Source organism: Ovis aries, chromosome 3, assembly GCF_016772045.2.
Source record: "Ovis aries strain OAR_USU_Benz2616 breed Rambouillet chromosome 3, ARS-UI_Ramb_v3.0, whole genome shotgun sequence".
Classification (NCBI taxonomy): domain Eukaryota; kingdom Metazoa; phylum Chordata; class Mammalia; order Artiodactyla; family Bovidae; genus Ovis; species Ovis aries.
In genome coordinates, this window is record NC_056056.1 from 78,331,577 (window position 1) to 78,343,693 (window position 12,117).

Below are 12,117 nucleotides of genomic sequence, written 5' to 3' on the forward strand. Positions count from 1 at the left end.
TTTTGGAGCCCCCCAAAATAAAGTCTGCCACTGTTTCCACAGTTTCCCCATCTGTTTGCCATGAAGTGATGGGACTGGATACCATGATCCTAGTTTTCTGAATGTTGAGCTTTAAGCCAACTTTTTCACTCTCCTTTTCACTTTCATCAAGAGGCTCTTTAGTTCTTTGCTTTCTGCCATAAGGGTGGTGTCATCTGCATATCTGAGGTTATTGATATTTCTCCTGGCAATCTGGATTCCAGCTTGTGCTTCCTCCAGCCCAGCGTTTCTTATGATATACTCTGCATATAAGTTAAATAAGCAGGGTGACAACATACAGCCTTGACATACTCCTTTTCGTATTTGGAACCAGTCTGTTGTTCCATGTCCAGTTCTAACTGTTGCTTCCTGACCTGCATATAGGTTTCTCAAGAGGCAGGTCAGGTGGTCTGATATTCCATCTCTTTCAGAATTTCCCATTGTTTATTGTGATCGACACAGTCAAAGGCTTTGGCATAGTCAATCAAGCAGAAATAGGTGTTTTTCTGAAACTCTCTTGCTTTTTCGATGATTCAGCGGATGTTGGCAATTTGATTTCTGGTTCCTCTGCCTTTTCTAAAGCCAGCTTACTTCAGGCAAGGAACAAACTCATGTCTGCTGAACAGGACTCTCTGTGGAGCCGTGCACGCGTGTGTTCAGCACCGCCGTCATAGGGTGTTTGTCTAACCTGCCTTCGGGGTGGGGCCTCAGCATTAGGGGTGCTGACCTTCTGCTTGTAGCTTCAATGTCCTGGGTCAATAACCGAAGTCCTGCTTCTACCAGTGGGACTGTCGAGAGCTGAGAAGGGCCACCAGAAGCACCAAATCTCACGTTAGTCATGAGGAGAGGGTGTGTTTTACTCGAAACCTTACAAAATAGCTTTGTTTATTGGAAAAGTAAAGAAGAAAATGCTTAAAAAGATGGAAACAACCCAAACCTTCCCATTCAAGGGAAAAGCCTCCTCTGAGAGGCAGCAGGGAAAAGGTATGGGCAGCTTCTAGAACAAGAAGGGAAACACAAAGTCCTTCAGAAAGTATTTCAAGGGAAAATTTAGGGACAACATTTAGGAGCTAATACTGTCGAGGCAACCAGAGTCAGGCTTGTTTTTTAGTTAAAAAAAAAAAAAATATATATATATATATATATATACACACACACACTGGGCAATGAGAGCCACTTGCCCATGCCAACCTACCAGGATTTCTTGCCCAGTTAACATGGTTCCCATTTTTTCATTAACTTACTCTTTCAGAGCCCTCTTACATTTTTTAGGCTAGGAGCCAAGGCTAGGACGAGCCTTCAAACAAAATGCTAGAGATATCTTTAGCTCTGTTTACATCTGCGGGGCCTGATTCACCAACATAACATTATAGCAAATGGATCTTTTCCTACTGACATTCGGAATGTCACACAGATAGAGACAGGGCTTTGGTCACCAAAGACAGGCCCAGATGTTTCATGTCGTGGGACATTAACAATATTCCTCGGGCAGCCAAGTGCCAGCACTATCACAAATCTTCTTGGCTTGCTCCCTAGAAAGAAATGTGTTTCTAGCTCTTCATCCATTTATCCTCATTATAGTGATACCAGAGGCAAAGTTCAAATGTGAACATTGCTCTCATGCCAGGTTTGGAGGCAGATAAGGCTACTTCCCTGTCTAGAATTGAATATTTTCTGGAGGGAATTCCAGAATCCTCACCTCGAAGGTGATGATGTAGCCCTAGGAAACACAACACTTGAGACTTGCTTGGCTTTTCCTCACCTCTGGAATCGACGAAGGAGACTTCTGCGTTCCCTGCATGACTCTTTCTTCTTTGTGTTCTTTAAGCACATGTTGTTTCAAGTCCAGTGTCTCAACCCAGCAGTCTCAGAACTATACTCCAAGGGACTCTCAGGAAGTCAGCATGGAGAAGCCGGCTCATATGGAGCTCCAGAAACATCACCCAAGAACCACTTACCTTTTTCCTCCTCTGGCCACTATTGGTGATCTTGTCTGGAGTAACACCCAGGTCAGCCAACACTTTAGCGATACCCCTGGCATCCACGCCACAGTTGGGAGCCACGTTGGTCTCACAGCGCCGGTGAACGTTCATCTTGCAGACTGTAAGGAGACACGGAGGAGAGGCTTCCAAAGGGTCATGGCCTAAAATGTTACCTTATTGTGCTCTGATTGTAAAAGGAACACACGTTCACTTGTTAGAATTTGGAAAATGCAGGAAGACAAAAAAAGAAAAATTAAAAAATCACCCATCATCCCCTCACACAGATCTAAAATCAGCCACCTCATGGAGATAATCAGGTTATGGATGAATAAAAATCACACTGAAATTTCCTTTCAGGGAGCAGAACACTGACTATAGAATTTAATTGGTTTCTCTGAAGAAAGTTCATTTAGATGCTGAACCTAAATGGGTGCCCTGTATACAGTGCACTATATTACTCCACTGTAATGTGGGAATGGTCCCAAGAGAAGAACACTCACAGTAGACAGCCTCTAAAGAAACTCATCTCTAAAAATGAGGAGCCTGAGTAAGGTGACCTCCAAGGTCCCCTTCAAATCCAAAATCTGGATTCGAAGGAACAAAGGCCATGCTTGAATTTTGTCTTTTGCTTTATCTGGATCACTTAAGCTAACCTTGGTGCAGGACACCCAAGGTGAAAACATTAACTGTTTTGGTCTCCAGTCCAGTATGTGAGGAGCTTGGAAGTTGTTGCTCTGTCCTAATGAGTAAAAAGCTCAACAAACTGGAAAATCAACAAGTCTTCTTAAGATTTAACAGAGAAGTAACATCACAGGGCAAACTGCTGCCCTGTGGGAGAGACAGATATGAATCTTAACAGTGGAACAGAAACTCCCAAGCAGCAACCCAGAGGAAAAGCAGCACAGGGTAGGGAAGCCTGCACTAAATGGTGAGCCGCTGGGGTCCCAGAGTGGACGATCTGTCAGAGACTCTAGGCTGACCCCGTCATAGGGTCCCCCCCAGTTTTGTGACTTTTACCTCTAGTTGTTTGACCATGTTCTCACAGGGAATATTGGAGAAAGAAATCCCACATGCTGATCACAGGGAGACAGGGAAGGAATTTTGAAATACGGCAGAGCTCCCTGTTCTTAACAATGCTGGCTCTTAGAAGAAGCTATTTCATCAGAGATTAAACTACTGCAGCTTTATCAGATCCTAAGCAACCTAGGGGAAGGAAAATGCCCAACTCCAACCTGTGTTAGCTATCTTGTCCTACATAAGGTGGGGGAAACCCTGAGAAGCATGTATACAGCTCATAGCTCAGAGAAACAGGTTCACAGAAAGACTGAGATCCAATCTCAGAACTACAGAATGCCTCCGCTCCCCCAACACCTTAGCACCATGTTACTAAAGGCCTATTACTGCTGGTCCTGTTACTTGACATGTCATGTCTGACTATCCCTCTCTCATACACACAAATGTGAGGCATCTTAAAAGTTAAAAAACCAGTTTGAAGAGACAGGGCAAGAAGCAGAACCAGATTCAGACATGGCAGAGTTGCTGGAATAACCAGGCCAGGAATTTAAAACAACTATGATTAATATGCTAAGGGTGTGTGTCAATAGAAATTTTTAAAACAGAAAAACAAAAGGAGAAATACTGGAAAAAATATATAGAATATCTAAGAAATACAGAACAGTTGCAAAAGGTGTAACATGTGCATGGGAATACTAGCAGGAGGAAAAAAAAGGGAGAAATGAACAGAAAAATATTTGAAGTAAAAATGACTGAGAATGCCCTCAAAATAAATTCAGATACCAAACTACAGACCCAGGAAGCTTAGAGAACACCAACAAATGACAAGAAAGAACAGGATAAATGAAAAAGAACAAAACCAGGATCAAGCTACGTCTAGGCATATCATATACAAGCTGCAGAAAATCAAACATAAAGAAAAATAATCTTGAAAGAAGTCAGAAGGAAATAACACCTTACCCAAAGGGAAGCAAAGACAAGCATTACATCTGACTGCTCAGAAACCACATAAGCAAGAAGAGAGTAGAGTGAAATATTTAAAGTACAATAAATCCCCTTCACATGAACTAGCTCTGTTCCAAAAGCATGTTCATAAATCCAATTAAGTCCAACAAAGTTAGCCTAGGTACTCAACTAACACAACTGGCTATGTAACACTGTACTGTAATAGATTTATAATATTTGCTTATAAAAAACAAATATAAAAATAAAGAAAACATTTTTAATCTTATAGTGCAGTACCTTGTACTCTTGTAGTGCTATAGTACCTTGAAAAGCATAATAGTGAAGTACAATAGCTGGTGGTTCTTAGCAGTGACAGTCACATCAACATTGCTTTCACACTTGCTCCTAGACATCCTGGGCTTGAAATAAAGTTACTGTATACTGTACTCTATACAGTACACAAAAGCACCACACTTAGAGAGGAAGCACACACGTGACAATACATACCAGGCGTGTGACTAACTTACATGACTGGTCATGTGTACACACCTCCACATTTTTGAAAGTTAGCAACCTCAAGGTTCATATGTAGGGGACTTACTGTATTGAGAGGGGGAGAAGATGCAGAATTCTGTACCCTGTGAATTTATCCTTCAAAAGTGAAGGAGAAATAAAGACTTCCTCAGACAAACAAAAATTGAGGAACTTTATTGCCAATAGACCTGCCTTGCAAGAAGTGTTAAAAGAAGCTCTTCAGAAAGAAGGAAAATGCTATCAGGCATTTTCCTTCCTTCAGTCATCAGAAACTCAGATCTACATAAAGAAAGGAAGAGCATCAGAGAAGGAATAAGTGATGGTAAAATACAAACTTTTATTTTTTAAATTCCTACTTGATCTAACAGATAAATTTTTAAGACAACAATAGCAACGATGTTTTCAATTATTACGCTTATGTATATCATATGTATGGATAATATATGCTTATGTATAAGTGAAATGAATGACAACAATGATACGAGGAGTAGGACAGAAGAATGAGAATTCCTTTGTTATCATAAGGTATTAATACTTGCACCTGGGGCTTCCCAGGTGGCACTAGCAGTAAGGAACCTGCCTGCCGGTGCAGGAGACATAAGAGATGCTGCTTCGATCCCTGGGTCAGGTAGATCCCCTGAAGGAGGAAATGGCAAGCCACTCCACTGTTCTTACCTGGAGAACCCCATGAACAGAGGAACCTGGCGGGGTACAGTCCATGGGGTTGCAAAGAGTCGGACACGACTAAAGCAACTTAGCACACATGCAATCCTTGCACTATCTGTGAAGTATTAGAGCATTATTTGAAAGTGGACTTGGATTAGTTGTCAGCGTATATTGCAAACTCTAGGGCAACCAGGAAGAATGGATATGCCAAGAGAAAAAATGGAATCTTATAAATTGTTCAATTAAAACCACGAAAGGTGGACAAATGTGAACGACAAAAACAGAAAAAAAGGGCAAGGGCATCAAATGGAAAACAGTAACAAAAAGACGGTTATTAATCCAAACATATTGAAAACCACGTTAAATGGCAATGGTCTAAAGACACTGAGTAGAAGACAGAGATTGTCAGGGTGGATCAAAAAAGAAAACCTAGTACATATGACCTAGAATAAACACACTTTAAATATGTAAGATACATATAGATTAAAATTAATGTATGGAGACAGATACGTCATGCTAATGCTAATTAAAAGAACGCAGGAATAGCTACATTAATTTCTAATAGAGTAGACTCAGAGCAAGGGAAGTTATCAGAGATATCTAAGGCACAACAAGGGAACAATTCTCCAATAAGACATTAAAATCACACTCCTGGTACTTACTCAAATGAGTTGAAGATGTAGGTCTACACAAAAACCAGCACACGGATGTGTACAACAGCTTTATTCACAATTATGAAAACTTCAGAGCAACTAAGATGTCCTTCAGGAGCTGAACAGCTAAACTGCGGTATACGCATATAACTGAATATTTGTCAGTACTAAAAATACATTAGCTATTAAACCAAGAAAAGACATAAAAGAACCTTAATTGCATATTACTAAGTGAAAGAAGCCAACCTGAAAAAAAAAAACTATACATTGCATATAGCTCTTACTACATGACGTCCTCCTCCATGACAGAAAGGCACAACTGCGGAGTCGTAAAAGGATCAGGGACTGTCAGTGGCTGCAGGGGAGGCAGGGAAGAGTAAATAGCCAAAGCACAGAGGATTCTCAGGGCAGTGAAACTACTGTGTATAAATACTATAAGGATGGATACACCATGTTGTACATTTGTCCAAACCCACAGGATGTCTAGTACAAAGAGCAATCCCTAATGTAAACGGAGGGATAATGATGCGTCAATGCAAGTTCATTGATTTAACAAATGTATCACTCTGGTGTGGATACTGATAGTGAGGAAGGCTGTCTGCGGGCGAGGGTAGGAGGGTATGCCAGAAATCTTTGTACTTGCTCCTCAAGTTTGCTCTGACCCTAAAACTACCCCAAAAGCTAAAGTCTATTTTAACACACACACACACACACTCTTCTGGAATAAAATCAGGCAGGACGACCAGACCTCAGGGTTCTGCACTACCTGACCACTGACCTGGAGGAGGGACAGCACTGACCCTACTCTCCTGCATCCAACCCAGGCTTGAAGAGCTCAAGTGAATTATGCGGCTGAAGATGCCCGCAGAGCCAAAGGCAGAAATATGGGGGTGGGGAAGCATGTGTGCTGATGGGAGGGGAGCTTTCTCAGGCAATATAAACAAAAAGAAAGCTCCACCACAGCCTGGCCATGGTGCTGCCTGCATTAATTGAGTTTTTACTAAAAATGCTCAAAAATCCTCAGACCCATGCCAGACTCCAGGCAACAGCACTCCAAATTCTCTGTCCCACTGCCCTTGGCAAAGCTACCCTCTGATACTCAGCTCAGCTCATCTGCACCTGTCCACCCATCCAATCGCATACAAGTTCTCTTCCGTCTCTTCTTGAGGTGACAGAATAGACAAGCATGAAGCAACCGAATGAAGAGAATTTCGTTGCACGGGTAGTTTATCTATGTGATTTAGCTGCTGGCGCCCTCTGGTGTTGTAACACCAACCTGTCCATCCTAATGAAACAAATTGGCTCAGGTTGACTGGTCAGCAAAACAAGAAAGATATTTGGGGACTTCATTTATCGTTACAAAAAATCTGTTATTTATTTGGGAGAACTGTGTAGTTGTCTTAATATGTAAGGTTAAAAAAAAAAACCCCAGTGACGTGTCAGTTAACATGAACCACATGAAAAAGAGACTTTGAGAGAGCTTTGAAAATTCTGGAAACACAAGGGTAAAGCTGGCTGAGAGAAGAGAATTTGACATAATTTAAGCAGCCACAGTGCGGTTCCTGGAAGCTGGAAGTAACATCTGGAGGCCGCAGGTCAGGAAGAGAAAGTAAGTGCTAGAAGCAAAGAAACGTGAAGCTCATTTATAATAATGCAAGGCAGACAAACCAGTTGAATCACCCCCTTCTCTCCCTCATCCAGACTGGTGAGCACCCAGACGCTAGTCCCCTGAGGATTCCCATTCTAGGCTGCTTCATATTGTTCATGCTTTAACCGCTTCACCGGGATGAGCTGCACTGCTGGGGCTCTTCAAAAAGGAAGATCATTATTCTGCTTCTGCCCAGTGTCTCATCACACATTTGCTGAGCTCCTACTCTGCGCTATAGGCGGTGCTGTTCTCAGGACAGACGGGGGCTGGGGCATGCTGACCTTCATTCTCGTTTCCATGTTTCCACCCTTTCCATAGCTGAGATTAAAGCCGGTGTTGCAGTGGGGTGGGTTATGCTGTTGGGAATCCTCCCAAAGCAGGCAGAAGACCTTGTGAGAGAAAGCGACAAAGGGAGCCCGGCAGGCCTAAGCGTCCTCCAGAAATCTCTTTACATGAGGGTCATCTGGCCCTTGTAGGTGAGCCAGAGCAGTGGTTCGATAGCATAGCAGGTTACAGCCAGCCACACCACGCTCAGGGGCAAAACACACACAACTGTGAGCAGGAAGTTGTGTGCTTGTGTCATGGAGGCTGGCAGGGGTGGGAGAGTGCTTGATGCAGAGTCCTGGGCAGGAGACAAGAATGGGAGTAGCAAATGTACACAAAAGGGCTCAAAAGGAGCCAGAAAATTGTTAGTAGAGGTTAGGGCTGGAAACAGACATGGTAAGAGAATATAACAGACTGTAACATTTTTATACATATACTTACGTCTTGCTAGAATCTTTCATAGTGAGAATTATTTGTGTATTATTTGTGTTTTTTTTTTAAATTCTAAAAATACAAATAAAAGTTGAAGATATGACAAGGAAAAGTGAAAGTCGCCCAGTTGTGTCCAACTCTTTGTGACCCCATGGGCTATACAGTCCATGGAATGCTCCAGGCCAGAATACTGGAGTGGGTAGCATTTCCCTTCTCCAGGGGATCTTCCCAAGCCAGGGATCCAACCCAGGTCTCCCGCACTGCAGGCGGATTCTTTACCAGCTGAGCCACCAGGGAAACCCTATGACAAGGAAACTGTTTGTTAAAAAATAATAGTAAAGGGCTGATATTTTCAAAACTGATGAGAATAAAAATCGTTTTTCCTAACTTTACTGTTTTGTTTTTTTAATATCCACTTTTTTTTAATGGAAGGAAGGAAGAAAGGAAGGGAAGGGAAGGGAGCGAGAAAACCTTCCCTTCCTCCTATCTTTGTGGCTCCTATGGCCACTTTTCATTACTTTCATTATAATTCTCAGAAGGTGGGTATGCAGTTGGAGTTAAAAGGAAGCCCAGGGTCGCCTAACCAGGGGGCCTCCCTGCAACTACCCAGCCCAAGCAGTGGCAGAACCAGCACAGATCAGTTCCCTAGACTCCTAATCTGGGATCTTCACTGCTTCCAGCTCTCTGCCTAGGGGGTTTGCCCCTAAATAGATGGCTTGTTCTTTATTACCTGCAGGAATGGGAGTGACTCTCTCCCCCTTAGTCCACAAAAGCAGCCTTGGCTCACAGCTGCTATTAGGATAGGATCTCAGAGAGAGTCAAGAAGCCAGGAAGGAGACTCTTCAGGACTCTCCAGACCAGACCTTTTCCAACTGTACCTCATTCCCTACCTTGGCACAGAGCTGCAGTCAGGGTGGACAGGCAGGAGCAGGGGGCTCACCCCAGAGGAGAACAGGAAAGCCAGGGCTGCTGCAGGTGCTGCAGGGCAGACTGAATTGTGTAAAGAGGTCTGGCTTTCTGTTAAACTGACCCAGATGCTGGGGGATGTCAAGAAAGCTGTGCTGGAGACATGTGAGCTAACAGGCAGAAGAGAAGTGGGGGGCGGGGGGGTGGTGGCCGGGGCAGGTGAGAACCCCACATCTTCTTTAGAGAAGGAAACAAAAATCATAAGGTATTGGGAGTCTTTACCTCTGGGGAAACTGACTCCACAAGTCAATGGAGAAATAAAGCACATGTGAGAGGACCCTGGAGGCACTCACTGTGCAGGTGAAGGTCAGGTCAAGGAAGCAGCAGGCTTAAAATGAAAAGAATAAAAAGAGTTCAAGGGCCTCAGTGACGCTAGTATTTGAACATCTGAAGCTAATTTTTGCACAGGCTAATAGTGGCTGAGGTGCTCAGACAGACCCTCAGTGAGTCTATGGAGAGGTACAGCGCAACTGTGCCAGCACTTAAATCATAAGATAAAGGACAGGAGGAAGTCCCCTGGTGGTCCAGTGGTTAGGACTCTGCACTTTCACTGCCAAAGGCACAGGTTCAATCCCTGGTTGAGAAGCTAGGACCCTGCTAGGTGACCAAAAAAAAAAAAAAAGACAGCAATGAAATATCCTGCCTAGTGCTGGTGTCTTTCTACCCTGATAAAGGAGCTCAGTTTCTCAAACACAGCCTGTGAGCACTCTCCAAGCGTCTGGCCCCTCTGGGCTGCGGGAGGGAGGAGGCAGCCTCGAGGGTGGTGGTGGGTTCCCACGGGTCCCTGGTTTTACCCCTCTGTGCGCACTGGTCTCCATCCCCGCCAGTAAAAGGGGGTAGTGATGCTCTCTCTCCCTGGCTGACAGAGGGACAGTCTCTGGAAGAGTATATCCACCACCCTTGAACCCATGTGGCTCAGGCAACTTCAGGCTGAAGGGAGAGTGACCAGGACCATCTCATGGATTCTTCACTATAGATGCAAGCTTGAGAAAAACCCACTTCATTGAAAACACCTAAACGTTTTATCCTCAGGAGTGGGATGGGCAACAAAGCTGAAGCCACAGACCAGCAGGTCAAGTGGCTTGTATCCCACCATGACCAGGGGATGGGGGCTCCAGCCCAGGAGGCCAAGCCAGCCTGATTCAACAAAGGTGAAGACCTGAAGGAGTCTCCATAGATAGGAGAGGGTGTGGATCACAGACCAGAGGCAGTGCAGGAGCCAGCTGCCTGGGTTTAACTCCAGCTCCCTGGGGACTTGCTCTGAGCCCCCAGGCAGGTCAGGAATTTTTGATTTCTTTTTCTTAGCAATCAAAGGAGTGGAACCAGACTTAGACCCAGGTAAGAGGGGCCCCTGCCTAGGACCCTCCCAGCCTCTTCTGGCCATCGCCCTCTCCACAGGATAAGGGGCCTGCAGGGACAAATAGACTTGAGGCTGAAAAACGATAAAAAGCGAGAAGAAAACATAGGGGATTGGGGGCCAGTGAAACTACTCTGTATGATACTGTAAGGGCAGATACATGTCATTAAACATCTGTCAAAACCCACAGAGTGTCCAACACCAAGAGTGCAATTAATGTAAATTATGGATATTGGGTGACTGTGATATGTCAGTGTAAGCTCAGCAACTGTTTAACAAATGCATCTCTCTGGTCGGGGATGTTGATGGTGGGAGAGGCTGGGTATATGTGGGGGCAGGCTATATACAGGAAATCTCTGTATCTTCTGCTCAGTTTTACTGTGAATCTAAAAAATAAATTGAAAGAGGGAGAAAAGTGCAGCAGGAGGAGAAAAGGAGCAAGAGGGGAAAGGCCAAGTCATGGTAACAGAGGATAGGACAGGAGTATCTGTAAACCTTTGTTGGGGCCCTAAGTTCTGAATTGCCTCTACCCTCTCATCTCTGTGTAGCCTGTTCCTCTCATGTCCCGCTGGGCTCCAGTGACCAGGAATCCTCACTTGAGGCAGCCTCATTCTCCCCATCCTTTACTTGAGCAGGCTTGGGGTGCTTCCTGCCAAAACAGAGCTGAACACACTGTTCCCCAACCTTGCCTTCTCCCAGGGTCATTCAGGGACCCACGGCCCTGGCAGCCACATCTGGGTGTCTGGGCTGCCTCTAAGTTATCAATATTTATGAGATGATGGTGTCTTCATTTAGAGTCCCTAGATAGATCAATAATTAATAGAGTTACTTAAAACCAGACATGGCCTCATCAGAGTCCCATCCAAAGCAGGCGCTCTGCTTCCTGGCAACCACTACTCCACTTTCCAAAAGCGCATCACTCCTCTGCTGAGAGCATTCGAGACTCCTGCTGTACTGCTTTATTTCTCTTCTTTTTGTTTCCATGTTACCTAATGGCAAAAAGGATTTTGGACAGGCCCTGTTTCTTTCAGGTCACTGCTGAAATTCTAGAAAGGGAAAGGACATCTGGGAAGCTCACACAGAACATAAGATGTGCCAGTGGCCAGCACTTCCTCCTGTCCCGTTCATCCTCACTTCTTATGACGCTATTTCCAACCCTCCTTGTGCCTTCCACACCCCCGCTTACTTCTCACCTCAACTGAAAAGGATCTGCTATTTCAGAAGTAAGGGAACTCTCTCTCTCCGCTGCCCCACACTGTAACTCAGAAATCTGGCCAATGTCTATATTGATCAAAGTTGGGGAAATTAACAAGGGTTAGCTAATAAAATGAAATGGTGTGCTATTTATTGTCTTTTATCACTGATAACACTCTAATTAATGCCATCACTACCTAATCTTCTTTGTTATCAACATCAGAAACAGAGTAATTAAAAAGACTTTTCTGCTCTCATGTTAGAAGTGCTGCAGTCTGGGGTTGTCTTTTATGTGCTGACCTTTTTTTTTTAATTGTTGGAGCATAGTTGCTTTACAATGTCCTGCTTGCAATGTGGTACAGCAAAGTGAAGTAGCCATACATA

The 12,117-nt window shown here is 44.2% G+C and overlaps 1 protein-coding gene across 9 annotated transcripts in view; it reads right to left on the bottom strand.

The window, feature by feature from the left end:
• The window catches only part of PRKCE (protein kinase C epsilon), a 545,410-nt gene that overhangs the window by 181,088 nt on the left and 352,205 nt on the right, over positions 1-12,117 (bottom strand). For all 9 annotated transcript variants that reach the window (XM_042246226.1, XM_060412211.1, XM_004005978.5 and 6 more), the window contains one exon: positions 1,977-2,119. In XM_042246226.1, the coding sequence (XP_042102160.1) occupies positions 1,977-2,119 (143 nt within the window). The remainder of the gene's footprint in view (positions 1-1,976; positions 2,120-12,117) is intronic.